Raw genomic sequence first — 17133 nt, 5'->3', positions numbered from 1 at the left:
GGATTACTCGTTGGGCTGCTAACCACCAGGTCAGCAGTTTAGAATCACCAGCCACTCCCCTTGGAGAAAGATGAGGCTTCCTACTCCCTTGAAGAGTTAGTCTGAGAAACCTACAGAAGCAGTTAGTTCTACCCTGGCCTATAGGCATCGACTCTTTTGCAGTGAATTTTTTTAGTGTTTGCTGAACTAAGTTCCCATGCAAACAATAAGAATCTTTAGGAAAAAGAATCACTAGGCACCGTCTTCATCTAAGACAACAATCCCATTTCTAGGCACAAGAGGTTAGGAGAGGCAGTCCCACCATATTCAGCTCAACCACCAACACTGACAGTAATCTCTCACATCCAATCTGGTCTCTAGAATTCAACCCCTCCCACCCCATCCCCTGCCCAGGGCACTACAGTCAAGAAGCCTGTACTTCTTCCACATCCTTACTCATCACTCCAAGCCACTGATCTGCCACCAGAGACATCAACGCCCAGACAGTAGCTGCTGCTCTACAAAGCAGGTAAGGACAAGAGCACAGGTACTATAGACAAGGCATGACAGATAAACGCTATCTCAGCCTGGACCTGCCCTCCAGTGACCGCAGCCAATAAACTCATTGCCAGTGTTCCTTAGCCAGCCTGAGAGTTTAGGGCACTGAAGGCACCAACAGGGCCATTAACCATATCACATGCTCACTGTATAGTCGGTGTGTTAATCCATACAGCCAGTGGTAAAGGAAAATGTGCCTCCCAAGCTTTATCACTTTACAGTTTTAGGAACTAGATGTTCCGGGACAATGAATTCGGTTTTTTTTAAAAGATAAAACTAAAAACAAAACAAAAAAAAACCTAAAAATTACATAAATGCTTATAAACCAAAATCATTCGAGAATATGAGGTCATCTGAAAAGAAAAGGGACTTTGTCTGCAGCTAATTAAAAAATATAGACAATGGTAAATAGAATGCCAAAAAAAAGTGTGTAATGGGCTACCATATAAAAAAAAAAAAACCAAACACAGATTTTGAAGAAATGAAAGACTTAGGATAAATTATGTCCAATGAATGGTTTCTGAAATAAATGAAGCACACACTTATTTAGGAGAAAATAATCAGCAGACCAACTCTATCTAAGTTTAAATTAAGAAAAATTTGCAACTTTGCATATATTCAAAATTATTACAGAACCAGTTTAAGTTTAGACTACAACTATTAAAGTTTATAAAAATATATGCAGCTATTTTCTAATCGCTTCGGGCAAAACTCCCCTTATGGGAGGCAAACTGTCCCCAAGTGCTTAGAGGTACTCAGGCCACAATGAAGTGAAGGAAAGGAAGCAGGATTATGCATCCCTTCTAAAGTCGGATGCAGTGGGGATTTTCTGAGAAACACAAAATGTTCTACACGAGGCCATCTAGACCCCCCCCCCAATTTTTGTTTTATTCAAAGAGATTAATATTTTTGCATTCTTACCTTTTCACTGAAACACTCAAGCAAGTCTTGGACATACCCTCGCATTTCTTGCAAAAATTTATACCGTTCACCAATACCCCCAGAAGACCCTTCTAATCTCTCAATGGCCCTGGTAGAGTCCACTCGGCTTTGCAGGTGTTTCTCGTGCTGCTGGCGGTTTGTTTTGTGCAATTCTTTCATGGCATCCAACCTTAGGAACACAAAAGGATAAATATAACACATTTACATCCCAAAGGCTTCGCAGCCAGGACGTTTGCAATACTACAACAATGCAATCCGGCCACTAGTCAAATACCAAAATACTTGCAATGGCATCTTTTCATCTGCACTGCTTTTTTTGTGCAAAAATGGCAGTTTACAGACTTCATAAAAAGTTATCGCACTGGTCTGTCTTTCCCCCCAATATCTTGACTACACTTCAGAGTCCAAGAAGTGTGATCTCGGCACTGTCTTCAACACGGAGCGGCACTTAAAAAAAGTTAACTTTCGCAGCTTCCACAGAAGAAATCCAAGAAGGTAGCAGAACAATATGACGTCATCTTCTTTTTAGCTTTTGAAGAAAGGCCAGCGATTTCTTCTTTGCTGATTCTGCATCTGCTACCCCAGACTCTAAGTTGCCTGAGGGAACAGAAAGCTAGTGGACAGGTCTTTAAAAAGTGGATCTACCCTACCTGTCTTTAAGCTGTTTCTTTACCAAATCAATAGTAACGGGAGTCATCTCATTACTGGGAGTTTTGAAAGGGACTGTATTATCTGTTTTTTGAGTTTTGGCATCCGATGATCCATAAGCCGTGTAACTATAAGGAATGCCATAGGATGAACCATAAGACATGGTCTGGTAAGTGTTCTGGTAGTACATATTCACTTCGGTGGGCTGACTTGCTTGAACCTAGAAAAGAAATGGGATATATTGAAAACTGTTGCAAAAACACTGAAGGCAATAGCATGTTAAACAGAAAAAATACTGAAAATAAAAATTATACCTGTTCTTCAAATACAGGCAGTCCCTAATAAATGTCTGATTTATCCACACCCTACAGTTACAAATAAACCCCATTAAAGTGCTATGAGTTAAAAATCTGAGGCACATACAATGGTTTGTCATATATAGACATCACTTTGTGATATGCCTCATGGCATTATTACTGTATCAGCATGTTAAAAGGTTGTTTTCAGTTAAGCTGGAACAGTTTAATAATATTTTTATGTACAGAAGAGTACACCCTGTTCTATACCAGTGTAATTAAAAACCATAGAAACTTGTAAAAAGTGGTGTTTCCTTGAAAAATTCTGAGCTCTTTGATTTATATATATCACATCAAATGATAGCTTAAACATATTCATATCATGTTCTCTGAAAAGCTCTTTCAGTTTGGGGAACAACAACAAACAGACTGAAGGGGAAATAGTGCGGCGGGGTGGATGGGGTCGGGTGGATGGCGGGGTGGATGGGGTCAGGAAATAGTGCGGCAGGGTGAATAGGGTCAGGTGGATGGGGTCAGTTCTCATACCACAGCCCTGCTATCCTTGGAGAACAAGGAGATGCACTACCAGGATAGAAAAAAAATTTCCTTGGCATTTTTCTGATTAATGCAGTTTTCACTTTTCTTCCCCTTCCTATGTCCTTTGAGAAAATCTATCAAAATTACCCCTATGGAAGCAAAAAAAGAAGCCACCATAACCTTCTAAGCTGACCTCTGCCTGGAATTTAACTGGCCCAGTAGATCCTCCTAGTGGCCAGTAAAATTAAAGACAGACTTTGGAAAAGAACTGGTTCATAAACCCAAGGTTCCTATCATGTATAATTATAAATAACTGCAGAGTTTTAACAACTCAACTAGATGTTGAAATTGAAGATGGCCTACCTCTTGATGGCATCATTGTATTTATAATAATCAAAAATAGATTAAGAGAAGTTTTAGATTTGGAAGGACTATTAAAGATAATCAGAGGCCACAATCTTATTAATATAGAGGATCCATGACTTGCTTGTAATTGTAGGAAAAAGGGGCAAGCAGAGATTACAATCTCAGACTCTACTATTTTTCTTTACTTTTTCCTCAAACTATGTGCAAGCCAAAGGCTGCTTCGAAACACGACTACAAAACAGTTTATATGTATTCGACCGTTGCAATATTTAGGAAGAAATTCTTAATCTATGTCAATGAAGTTTCTGCATTACTGAGAAACCCCTTCCTACAAGATAAAACTGAAAAAAAAAATCTATACTTAAGTAATCAAACTTTAATGTGCATGAGAATCCTCTGGGCCCCATTCCCCAGAGCCTTTGACTCAATAGATCAAAGCTCTCTAAAAAGCTCTCCTGCAATGATGTCTTTGTTGGTTCAGAGACCACACTTTGAGAAAATGACCTTGGGAAATGCAAATTCCTCCCATCATTCTAACTGCTAAAAGCAAATATAATATAGTTGTTCTAAGAGTCCACAAGATACATTGTCTGGTGGGTTTGACCATGCTACCATGAGTGATAAAGAGTCTATGTATCCTGCTTTCACTTTAACAAAAGTTTCTTTGTTCCAGTTCTAGGTCAATACTTACCTGAGGGATACTGATGCCCTTTCTGATCTGCTCCTGTTCCCATCGGCTCAGCTCTTCATCTTGCTCCCCAGTTACTAGAGCATCATCATCACTTCCCTCAATACCTGCAAAATAGCAGCAGCAAATAAAGAATCGCCAATCCCAGGAAAAGGACAGGACGCTAGTCTGTTATTTCACATTAAACAACACCATAGGTATAAACCCAAACTTACGACGGTGTCTTGTCATTCGATACATGTGACTTTGTCTTAAAAATACTATCCCTCTGAAGCTAAAGGCAGTGTAATACAGTAGTTAAAATTTTAAGGAGCTTTCCTAATAAGTATAAACTTTGAACTTGAAGAAGAGGAAGAATAAAACCTAACATTTCCAAGAAGGTGGTAAATAGTATATAGTTAGATATATGTAGAGTACTAGCACAGTGTCAGTCATCCAGAAAGTGCTCAAAAAATATAAGCAGCCACAGTTCTCAAAGAAGTCCACGCAAGAAGAATTCCTCTAACAGGTAAAAAAGTACGCATAGGGGCTTTTTATTTGATTACAGGCAGTCTAATTAGTATTTCAATTTCAGACTTAGGACAAGCCCTCTCGTTGTTAAGTCAGTTCCGACTCATAAGGACACTGTGCAATGGAAAGACACACCGCCCAGTCCTGAGCCATCGACTGCCTGGAGTGCGGGACTTTGAATTAGTTTGGTCACAGCTAATGAATCACAACAGGAACAGACATAAAGTTCTATGCTTGGGAGGATTTATCACAATAGTCACAGCAGGAAAAACTATGGGTGGAAGTCCTGGCCTGGGATTTGAGAGGTTTAGTGGGTCTGATAGCAGCCTGTCTTGAGAGACGGGAGATTTGGCAGGGCTATGGAGACCTATACACATTCAGTTGTGTCATTAACATTAGGCAGATTTGCCCTCACAACGAATGAATGAACTAAGCCCTACACTTAACAATTTCTCTAAATCATTAAAAATACATTGAGGCTTTTCTTGCACCAGAGAAGGGCCAAATAACTATATGCATGTACTCCAACTGACCTACAAATTCGTAAAAAGACAGAAAACGGACAACATAACTCGGGAAGTAGAATGTACAAAGGGTGTTGCGGGAAAGAACGGAGTGATATGGTTCCCCTCTCCCCACCCCATGATCTGTGACACCCCCAGCAACTACCAACCCTCATGAACAGAAATGCAATAGGTAGGTTAGTCTATTAAATTCGGCTACCTATTTCCTCAGCAATTTTTTGTCTTTGGGACTTCTCTTTCACAGAGAAAACTATACGGCGCTTTTCATCATCATCTTCATCATCACTCGCATCGTTTTCATCTTCCCGGACCAGGCGGCCTTTACCAGGTTCATTATCGTGGGGAGTGAAATCTCCCAATTCCCGGGCCATCTGACGTTTTTTCCTTGCAGCATGTATGAAAGCTGCATCTGGAATTTCTCCTGTAAACAAATGATGAAAGTATAAAATATGGTAGCATTAGAGATATGTTTTCTATTTGTTTGAAAATATAAAGGGTACAATAACTTCACCAAGTAGTTGTACTTTACCATGTTAATAAACAAAGAAAAAATTGACATTATGTTCGCTTTTATATACTAAACTAAAAAACAAAAGACCAATCTCTCATAATCTGAAAAAAAATTACCATTAGACTTGCAGTATAAATACTGGTTTTGGCTTTATGTATAAACATATTGACTATAATTCTGTCCCTAACTTCTCAATATATTAAGCCATAAATAAACTATTTTACATGTTGCTAAACATAAACAAAATAACTAAACAATAAAGCATAATGCTATTTAATCAAATGACTTCTGTCCCCTACAATAAAAATCAGCACCGTCATACTTATCTGTTATTGTAACAGCTATGTAATATCCCATCAAGCAAGTATACCTAAATTCCCTAAGTCATTCTATCGATAGACGTTTTCTTCTACACTTTGCCCATTGCAGAAAGTGTTGCAGCAAAAGCATTATGTATTTGACGTTGGAATATATTTCTAAAAAGGAAATTAGTGAGTCAAAGGGCATGAATATTTTGAAGTCTATTAGCAAAGAGGTTTCCTTAAGGATTATGCCAATTATAGTGCCACTCAAGATATACCAGGTGTTTCTACGCCTCATTAAATGGTATCTTAAATTCAAATACATAGATTTAGCAACTGTTCCCTGTAGAAAAGGGAGAAAGGGAGAATGAGCACAAAACAGTTGCTAGTTCTACTTACTAGCAGTTCTGGAAAAAATGTTTACAGAAAAGGGCATTATTAGTCTTGTTTGAAATATAAAAAAAGAAAAAGAGGACCTGATGCAGAGGGCTTAAGTAGAGAGCAAATGCTTTGAGAATGATTAGGGCAAAGAATGTACGGATGTGCTTTATACAATTGATGTGTGTATATGTGTGGATTGTGATAAGAGTTGTATGAGCCCCTAATACAATGTTTTTTTAAAAAAAGAAATATAAAAAAAGTTAGTACCATTTATCCATTTAGTTGAAATTCCACTTTTATTCATAACAAAACTACCTGTCTGTGAGTAAAACTGAGAACACTGGAAAGCTTCTGGTTAGCCCCTTTTGACCCTGGCAAACACCTAGGCTCCCTGCAGGGACAGGGATGGCACATTAAGGAAGCACTGTCCTCCCTCCCTCCCTGACCATCCTAAAGACGGTCTGTCTTTGACAGCCTATTTCCGTTCTGAGGCGTTTTTAAGTTCTGGTACCAACCTGGACGAAGAACATTCAAAGAGGATAAGGCATTTGAAAAAGCTCCACCAGCCTTTGGCTTCTCTTCCTCCTTCTCACTTTCCATATCCATTTCATCTTCACCATGTTCACTAAGAATAACTCCATCTTCCAGATTTGGATCCTTCACGTGGCCTGTTTTGTCCAAAGGCAGTTCATCTACATTTTGGAATAAATTAATTAGAATAAATTCCAAATAAAATCCACAAGGAATCATTGTGTATTTAAGTATGAACCCACTTCACTAAGATTTTAATCACTTCTGGCTATTAAAAACAAAAATGGCTCTCTGGCTTGGGACTAGTTGGCGGCGAGATGGTCAAACGCACCACGAAGGTCGGGATCGTGGGTAAATACGGGACCTGTTATGGTGCCTCCCTCAGGAAAATGGTGAAGAAAATTGAAACTAGCCAACATGCCAAGTACACTTGCTCTTTCTGCAGCAAAACCAAGATGAAGAGACGTGCGGTAGGCCTCTGGCCCTGTGGTTCCTGCATGGAGACAGCAGCTGGTGGGGCCTGGCCCTGCAACACCCCATCTGCTGTCAGAGTAGAGTCCGCCATCAGAAAATGAAGGAACTGAAAGACCAGGAGAAGCTCTGCTGTCCGAAACCTCTCTGGCCTGTCATAAATGGGTTAATTTATATAATTAAAGAAAAGAAAAACACAAAAACAAGATGATGATGTATGAAGATGAAAATAAACTACCTTAATAATAAACATACCACACATACTCGAGTATTAGCAGTTTTTCCAGCACATTTTAATGCAGTTTTTGCGGTAAAATTACCATATATATATACTTGAGCACAAACTGACCCAAATATCAGCCGAGGCACCTAATTTTACCATAAAAATGGCATAAAAATGTGCTGAAAAACGCAGCTTATACTCGAGTATATATGGTAATAGAAGAAAACAATGATAGATTAATTTGAGGCCCTGCTCATTCCCACCTTTAGCAAAAGCCTTATCAAATTAACCACCGCTTCATCTAAACTGCCACAGGCAATTGCACTCTCTTTTGGGCATTATTTCATGTAAATGTCAGTACTTTATCCAAAGCAGCTTTCTGTCAAGAAAGTGTGTTTATAAACCAAATAAATCCCTCAGCAATGGGACTACAGTGGGGCATCATCTCAGCTCATGGCTACTTCTCCCGCATCCCCCAAAGGGCAAGGCGCAGGTGGTCACATTTACACTGCACAGCCCTAGCTGGAAATGCAACAGTGGGCTTCTGACACAAGCAGAGAGCAGCCGAGGCTCTTCCTGGGAGCTATCTAGAATGGGGCAGAGATCAGCCAGCCCAAGTGCCGTAAGAACAGGCACATGGTAACGGGGGCTGTGGAATGAGGAGAGAGCTCTCCCATCCTCCGCCCTGTCTTCCCTGAGGCCTATTTCATGTAGGCTTTCCTGCCAAAGGGTTCTAGGAGGTATCATTGTCTCTTTAGGATCAACTGTTCTTGTTTACGTTACTTATAACTACACAACAGGAGCAGAGACTACACAGTGGTTAAATGCTAAGAAGCAAACAAAGATCGACAATTTAAATCCACCAACTGCTCTATAGGACAAAGGCTTAGCAGCCCACGTCTGTAGATTACAGCTGGGAAAATACTACGGGGTGATTCCACTGTCCCACAGGGTCACTCTGAGTCAGAATAGGCTAAAATCATGGGTTTGGATAACTAATAGTCTTGTAGCACCTTCCCCCTCCTAGTACTATTGTAAGCAAATGCAAGAGCTTCTAACCACGAACATCTTGATGCGCATAATAAGCACAATGAGTATCAGAGTAAAGCAAACTACGCGCTTAGTCTATGGAGGGAATTCCATTCTTGTTTTCCTAGCATGTTCCCCTCTCCAAAACTGTCCCTAAGTTCAACAGTCTTCTCAATCCATTACCTTCTCTCCTAAGTAAAATTTCTAGAGAAAAACTACCATGCCAGAATTTTAGAACATTGAGATTTGAGAGCCAAAGTATAACTTGAGTAAATCACCCCTAAAGTCAAAATCTATCTCAGAAATGGAGTTGACACATTAGTAACTGAAGACCCGACATCAAGAACATCATGTAGGAAGAAAGCACAGGTTAAAAGGCAAAAAAGGAAAAATGGGCCAAAATGAATGTCAGAAGAGACTCACACTTGCTCTTGAATGTAGCATTGCTGAAGCCAAATTGGAGAAATCAAGTAAAAGCACTTTTTACTGAACAGAAGGCTTCAAAAGGTAGCTTGAGAAATGTGCAAAGACCTGGAGTGAGAAGGCAAAAAAGGCAAGGATATGCTCAGCATTTCTCAAGCTGAAAGAACTGAGGAAATCATGCAAGTCTCCAACAGGAGTACTGCAGGAATCTTATGGGCAAAATAATGAACGACACAGGAAGCGCCAAAAGAAGATAGAAGGAAAAAGAGCCACTGTACCACAAACCAATGGTCAGCATTCGGCCATTCGGCGGTGGCGGATGGTGACGAACTGATTGATAGTACTTAGGAAGAAGTCCCAGCTGCACTGAAGGCAACAGCGAAAAGCAAAGTTCCAAGAACTGATGCGACACCCTTGAGAGGAAACTGGCGGCGGAACTCACTTCTCTATGGCAGAGAGCTACCTGGCCACCAACTGAACGGGATGCATACTTACCCAGCCCAAAGAAAGGGGATTCGACGAAATGATGAAATTATTGAATTACAGCATTATAAAGAAAACATTCCACCAACAGCTGCAATTACAGTTGGTTATGGTACATTGACAAGGACTTGCCAAAAATACAAGCCAGATTCAGAGAGAAGAGTATCAGTGTGGCTGTCAGACAGATATTAGCTAATAGCAGAGAAAACCAGAAAATTATTTACCTGCTTCACTGTCAATGCAAATTGCATTTGACTCTGTGAATCATTTACAAACGATGAATAACACTACCAAAGAATGGTAATTCCAGAAGTTTATGGTGCTCATGTGGGTTATGCACCGTGACCAAGGTATATGCTAGAACAGAGCATGCATGGTTCAAAAGCAGGAACGGTGTGCACTCGGGTGCTAGCCTTTCCCCATCTGTATGCTAGGCACATCACTCAAGACGCTGGACTATATGAAGAACGTGGCACCAAGACCAGAAGAAAGAGTATTAACATGCAATATGCAGGTGATTAAAACTCTGCTTGCTGAGCACAGGAGGAATTGAGGGCATTTACTGATCAAGATCAAAGACTACAAGCTTTCAACATGGATTAGAACTCAATGAAGAGAAAACATCAATTCTCACAGCTGGACCAATAGATTCCATCATGATAAGCAGAAAAGATTGACGTTGTCCAAGATTTTATTTTACTTGGCCCACAATCAATACTCATGGAAGCAGCAGTCAGGAAATCAAATGACACGCTGCACTGGACAAATCTGCTAGCTAAGGCTTCGTCAAGGTTCCATAAAGCAAATGTCACCTTGAGGAGCGAGGTGCACCTGATGGGAAAGCCTAAGGACTTTTAACCACCACACACACATGTGAAAGCTGGACAGTGAGTAAGGGAGACTGAAGAATGAATGATCTGAAGGGGCATGGATGTAGTGGACACTCCAAACCAACCCGTGAGACAACTGGGCACAGTCCCTCTCAGAAGGGCCACATGGAAGGGGTGATAAATCCAGGGTGCAGTATAGTATGATGAACCACAGAACTGTCCTTTACTATTATGGTTTTTACTTATTTTACCTCATTAATCATGTTAGATTTGTGTATGTTCATTTATATGTTTAAGACCATTTGGTACATGAAAGCCAAGATAGATAATCCTTCAGAAACAGTTAACAGGGGTGATGGTTCCCTGAGGGGACAGGAAGAGAGGGAGGGAACCAGGGAGCAGACAGCACTGATGACTGCATAACCCAATGGATGGGATGGAACAGCAGAATTGCATGTGAATGGATATACTGGACTGTGCAAGGTATGAGAGAGAAGAAAACTATTAGAGGAAAAATAAATAAATAAGGGTTCCTGAGGGTCGGGTGGGAGAGGGAGAGGATAAAGGGGAGGTGATATCAAAGAGTTCAAGAAGAAAAAAATTGTGGTAAAATTGTATAACACTGCTTGATGGGCTTGAACTCACAATAAAATGATTAATTAAATAAAATGACGCACACATATACAAAAGAATTGATGAATTTGAATTATGTTTGTGAAGAATATTGAATACACATTATGAATTGCCAGAAGAACAAATAAACATGTCTTGGGAGGAATATAGCCAGAATGCGCCTTAGCAATGCGGATGGCTAGATTTCATCTAATCTATTTTGCTCATGTTATCAGGAGACCAGTTCCTAAAGGAGGACACCAGGCTTGGAAGAGAGTAAGAGAAAGAGGAAGGTGCGTAACCAAATGGCCTGACACAGTACCTGAAACAATGGGCTCAAACATGGCAAGGATCGGGAGGATGGTCCCGGAGGAAGCACTGCTCTGTTCTGTTGTGGTTAGATCACGATGAGTTGCCATAAAAAGTGAGAAGTTTTAGGTTATTATTTTACTTTCTAAACCCACCCGTTCCTTGCCACTCTTTCTCTTTAACTAGACTTTTTGGGCTTTAAAATTATAAAATATGCTCTATTAGATATAGATAGAATGAAAAGTTCCCTATTCTGCTATAAACTCATACTAAAGCAATGCCTTTGAATAAACTGGAAATTGAAATGCAAAAGGGCTACTAGATCAGAAATGCTGAGATGATTTCTATAGATTTTAAAAGACTCATTGTTTCATCCAGCCTGTAAGTATTTGAGTGTGCTGGAGACAAGTTGCTGACAGGTGAATTTTTGGTAAGGGGTCAATTGCTATGATCCTTCCAGACATCTCTTCAGAGGGCTATTAGACAGCCTTTTGCCCTAATCTTGTTCACCATCACTTCAGGAATCCAGATCTCATCATTAACTATCTCCTTTACCTTATACCTTGCCTGGCTCACTCTCTCCCCACTGGTTTCTTCTGTCTACAGACACAGGCTTCCACGTGACAAAAAGAATCTCTCTCTCCTTCATCTTCTGGTCCTTCTAGCTACTACCCTGCATTTCTCTTTTTCTCAGCTCACCTTCCCAAAGAAGCAGTGTGGCTCTTAGCAAACCCAATCTAAGTCTACCAATTAAAACTGATGGCTGCAGCCAGAGCTAATCCTTACAGTATCCATGTACAACTTAGCAAGAGGTGCTTCTTTCTCTGAACACTGAAGCCCTGTGGGTACCGAGCATGACTACCAAATCACTCGCTTCTGCCAGATGCCCTCCCTTCTCCAGAGAAAAATCGGCAGCTCTGGCTATAGTCACCCAATCCTCACTTTTCCCAATTTCCTAGTTCTGTTTCACATTACCGACCACCATTTTCTTGAAACTTTTCTTCCTTCTCTGCTGGGCTGATTCTTTTGGTAAATCCTCTTCTCTATGTGGATCTACTACAGGGTACAAGTCTTTGGCTCTTTGTAAATTCTCCCTAATGTGGTTTCCTCATCAACTCCTGATTAAAAACTGTCCATTTTAATTAATACCCCTATTAGCACCCACCTAACTCTCTTTCTGCACTAGTTTTTTGGTTATTTCTCCTCAAATTTGCCTAAGAGTGAATTTGTTCAACGATTTTAGGAATGTTATAAAAAGAAGCTTTCTGTGCCCATTCTTCTCTTGTTGTACAGTTACTACAGCTCTGCGTATTTAAGGAGAACTGGAGGACTGTTGAGAATCAACTGAGAGGACTGTGTGCCACCATCGTTCCAGGGCTAATGACCACCCATAGACAGAGTGCTCACCTGCAGAAGGGAGCTATCTGCGTTCAAAATATGTGGGACTGGAAGGCCTCGTAAACCTCATTCTCGCTTCAATTTCTAAATCCACAAGAGCAAATTCCAACCATGCCAATAGTCCTTTCTCAGTTGTCTGGTACTTGTACTATCTAGTGTTTGTACTATTTTGTGGTACATAGCACTCTAGTGAGCTGGGAAATCGAGGCAGTTTCCCTAAAAATTCTCTTCTTCCAAGCTGCTTTTCCTATTTCTGTATGAATATTCTGTCACTCAAGCACAGAAGCAAAATCTTTTATACACAAGAGCAAAAACATACATCAGGCCTACCAATTCTTCCCTGGAAATGTTTCTCGAAGAATGCTTTCTTTCCGTTTCTTCTCTCACACCAGAGCAAATATTGCTAATACAACTTTCCCACTGAGTCAGGAAAATGCTGGGTCTTGTTTAACTGAGCCCTTTAAAAAACCCCTATGAATGGATCAAAGCTGGCCCTCGAATTTAAACTGCTTTAGGCCTCCAATCTCTCCTCCTCCCAATCCATGCTGCACATTAATGCCAGGTTAAGGTTTCAAAGTGGCATTTATCATGTCACTGTCAGGGCAGGTCAGAGAATACAGAAACTCTAACCCCCCTTACTAGATACTAAACATCCTTCACAATCTGTCATGAACATACCTCTCACACTAAACCTTAATTACATTTTACAAAAATCATCTACTTTGTCTTATATGGTGTACTGCTCTTTTCCCAAAAGGCCTCATTTGTTTTCATCTTTAATATTTTAATATATCTCATTTTGTTCTATTAAATTAATATTCTATGATGCTCACCTTCCTGACACAATTGCTGAAGACAAAGCAAGTGCATAAGCAAATGTGGTGAAGAAAGCAGATGGTGCCTGGCTATCAAAAGATAGAGTGTCTAGGGTCTTAAAAGCTTGAAGGTAAAAAACAGCCATATAGCTAAGAAACGACAAAGCCCACATGGAAGAGGCACACCAGCCTGAGCGATTACGAGGTGTCGAAGGGATCAGGTATCAAAGAACAAAAAATCATATCATTGTGAACAAGGTGGGGAGTGTGGGGTGGAGACCCAAAGTTCATTTGCAGGCCACTGGACATCCTCTTACAGAAGGGTCTCGGGGAGGAGGTGAGCCCGTTAGGATGCGATGTAGCAACGATGACACATACAACTTTCCTCTAGTTCCTAAATGCTTCTTCCCCCAACTATCATGATCCCAATGATACCTTAAAATCTGGCTAGACCAGAGGATGTACACTGGTACAGATGGGAACTGGAAACACAGGGATCCAGGGCAGATGATCCCTTCAGGACCAGTGAGGTAGTGGCAATACCGGGAGGGTGGGTTGGAAAGGGGGAACCAATTAGAAGGATCTACATACAACCTCCTCCCTGGGGGACGGACAACAGAAAAGTGGGTGAACGGACACGTTGGACAGGTCAAGATATGACAAAATAATAATTTATAAATTATCAAGGGTTCATGAGGGAGTGGGGAGCCAGGAGGGAGGGGAAAAAATGAGGAGCTGATGCCAGGGACTTAGGTGGAGAGTAATTATTTTGAGAATGATGAGGGCAATGAATGTACAAATGTGCTCAACACAATTGATGTATGTATGGATTGTGATAAGAGTTGTATAAGCCCCTAATAAAATGATTAAAATATAGATATACATTTTTAATGTATTTCCTCTAATTTTTGCCATTTCAATTATCAGAGATCCAGATTCAAATACTACTAAAAATTGATTGACATATAATTCATATGTCATAAGTTCAAAAGTTTAAACATATACATTTTTTAAAATGTGCAATTACCCCCACTCTATTTTAGAAAGTTTTTTCCTTTCTGTGGTTATTATTAGCTGCCTATGCACCCTGTCTCCCACCTTACTTGTAATAAACACAAGAAACAATTACTCCAGTTATTATCGCTACAGATGTTGCATGTCCTAACATTAAACTTTTGGGCATTCCCAAAAGTTCCCTAGGAATGAAACCAACTAAGAAATTATCACCTCAAAGAGATAAACAACTTTTAAGTTGAAAAGGAAAACTTTCTCTGTAATAGCTATCTGTTTACCAGCCCCCCCCAAAAAAAACCCCAAACTAAACCAAACTCATTGCCACTGAATAGACTCCTACCCTATAAGGCAGATTAGGACTGCCCCTGTGGGTTTCCAAAGACCGCACATCTTTAGGAGAGTCTCATCTTTCTCCCATGGAGCAGGGGGTAGATTCCAACTGCTGACCTTGTAGTCGGCAGCTCAAAAGGCTGGTGTAGGCACACCAACAGAGACATTCCAATGTTTCTGGTACTTACTGTCAGCTGAGGAGTTGATTTCTGTCTTAATTTTGGACTTTTCAAGATCTTCTTTGTATTCTTTCTTAAGTAATTTTACTATCTTTTTGCTGTAACTTGATTTCTTCACTTTGAAAACTTCTTCAGTTTCTTTAAAAAGGAAAATAAATGGCATCTGTAAGCATCCATTTTTCAGAAAATACTTTCCCTTCTAACCTGTACATCCACTAGATAGCCACATGCCATCATTATATAATTGGAAGTCATTTCAAATGTACTCAAGATTGAGGCCAGCTTCATAAATTATACTGAAGTAATGGGGTCTGGAGAATTTAATACAAGGAGTAACATGAAAATTTCTTAAATCATCTCTGTCAAGGGAAAAAAAAGTCATTCAAAATGTTTCCAAAAGAAGCAATCAATCACCAAATCTGAAACACACTATCCAAAACCAAAGCTTACTGGGGGCAAATCACTGAAGTTTGGGTACTATAGCCCGGCCCCCGGCCCCGCCCCCATACCTCTCAAGACGAAACAGGCCAATGGTAAACTGCCTTCCTTACTGGAAGCAAGAAATTATTTTACACCAACATGGTATTTCTAAGTCATGCATTTCTTTAATCGTAACATGGAATTGAGCTACACACACACACACACACACACACACGACTGATCAGGAAGTACAAAGACAAGTGCGTTCAGGATCAGAAATCTGACTCCACTGTGCCTTGAATCGTAATTACAAGGTCTCCCTTCATCAATACTAAAATCAACGCGAGGAAGACTGACCATCTGCTATCCCTCTTACTTTTGCGGGGAAACTAAGGTTCCGCGGTTCCAAGGGACTGGCCCAAGGTCACTCATAACCAGGGCTGCAGGTGCGAGCTACTGTTCCCGGGCCTAATACTCCTGGCTGGTCACGGCGGCCCGCACCGAGCACCCAACAGGCAATGGGCAGAGACGCGCCGAGTCCAGAGAGAGGACAAGAACACCCAGGAATCCCCGGCAGACGAGGGGCAAGGCAGGGGCGCCCGACTTTCCACTGAACCACTCGAAAAACGAACTAGGTTCTGGTGCCTTGGGGGGCAAAATGCCCCTGAGGATGGGGAAGAGTAGGCGGTTTGGTAAGAAGAGGCTGGTGGCAGCGCGGGAACACGTCCCCGGCCCGAGCAGAAGGCCGGAGGCGGGGAAAGGTGCGCTGCCCGCGCGGCGGGACGAGGCTCCGTGCACGCGGCGGGGGTGCCAGCGAACGCGGGTCGTGGGGTACGAGTGCGGGGTCCGGGCCCCTGCAGCCGCGCGCGTCAGCGAGCCGGCGGTTACCTTCCTCCTCATCCTGGAAGCTCAGCAGGCTGGCGCGGGGGACCTCTTTGTTCTCGCGCGGCCTCTTCCGCGGCTTCAGCCCGTTGCCGGGCTCTGCGCTGCCCGGGAAGCCGCCCCCGGCTTCACCCCCGAGGCCCGGGATCAGCACGGAAGCCGGCGGCAGCCCAGGAGCCAGCAACGACTCCCCCGCGGGGGCCCTGTCGCCGGAGCCCGACTCTTCGCCGGTGCCCGGCGGCGGCAGCAGCGGCGGCGGCTCCTGCTCTTCATCGCGCTCCCGCTCCTCCTCCTCGGAGTCGTTCCGCTTGCGCACGTTCACTCGTCGGGCCTTCCGGAACATCCCCGCGGCTCGCACGGCGCCCTCACACTTGCTCCCACACGGCTGCCCCGGCCGCGCCGAGCTCGCGACGGCACGCACCCTCGGTCTCGGAGCCAGCCGGGTGGCTTCCCTCCCTCCGGCGCGCGCCACCTAGCGCGCATGCGCCCGCGCTCCCGCGAGCTCTCCGACGATTGGGGAGGACGGCGCACATCTCGCGAGAACGCTAATCCGGGGCTCTGACCTCTATCGGCCTGGAGGACTGGTTGCATGGAACTCTGGGTGGCCGACGGATCGCCGTTCTGTAGGTCCCCGAGCAGGATCTTAAAGACGAGAGGAAAGAACAGATGGTTCGGCCATCTTCCGTCTGAAGGCCCCGCAGTGCGTCTTCGGGACTCACGCCGTGTGGTCACCTTAGGAACCTCCCGCCAAACCCTCTGGGGGAAAACAACAACGGCAAACAAACCACTGCCTTCAAACCAAATCAACCCTGACCCCTAGCGACCCTGAAGGACAGAGCAGAGCTGCCACCGTGCGGTTCCGGGCTATACATCTCTCTGGGAACTCAGCTTCCTCGCTGTCTCCGAGCCACGGGTTGGTTTGAACTGCTGACCCATCCTAAC

General features: G+C 42.5%; 1 protein-coding gene across 1 annotated transcript in view; it reads right to left on the bottom strand.

The window, feature by feature from the left end:
• Positions 1–16663, bottom strand: part of PAXBP1 (PAX3 and PAX7 binding protein 1) — a 45325-nt gene extending 28662 nt beyond the window's left edge. Inside the window, exons 1-7 of the mRNA XM_075542363.1 lie at positions 16198–16663; positions 14899–15027; positions 6758–6934; positions 5248–5469; positions 4018–4121; positions 2130–2347; positions 1459–1648 (exon numbers count right to left, since the gene is read on the bottom strand). Of these exons, the coding sequence (XP_075398478.1) occupies positions 1459–1648; positions 2130–2347; positions 4018–4121; positions 5248–5469; positions 6758–6934; positions 14899–15027; positions 16198–16534 (1377 nt within the window). The 5' untranslated portion in view covers positions 16535–16663. The remainder of the gene's footprint in view (positions 1–1458; positions 1649–2129; positions 2348–4017; positions 4122–5247; positions 5470–6757; positions 6935–14898; positions 15028–16197) is intronic.
• Positions 16664–17133: the final 470 nt, after the last annotated feature.

Source organism: Tenrec ecaudatus, chromosome 2 (assembly GCF_050624435.1).
Source record: "Tenrec ecaudatus isolate mTenEca1 chromosome 2, mTenEca1.hap1, whole genome shotgun sequence".
Classification (NCBI taxonomy): Eukaryota; Metazoa; Chordata; class Mammalia; order Afrosoricida; family Tenrecidae; genus Tenrec; species Tenrec ecaudatus.
This window is presented reverse-complemented; position numbering and strand designations above follow the sequence as displayed.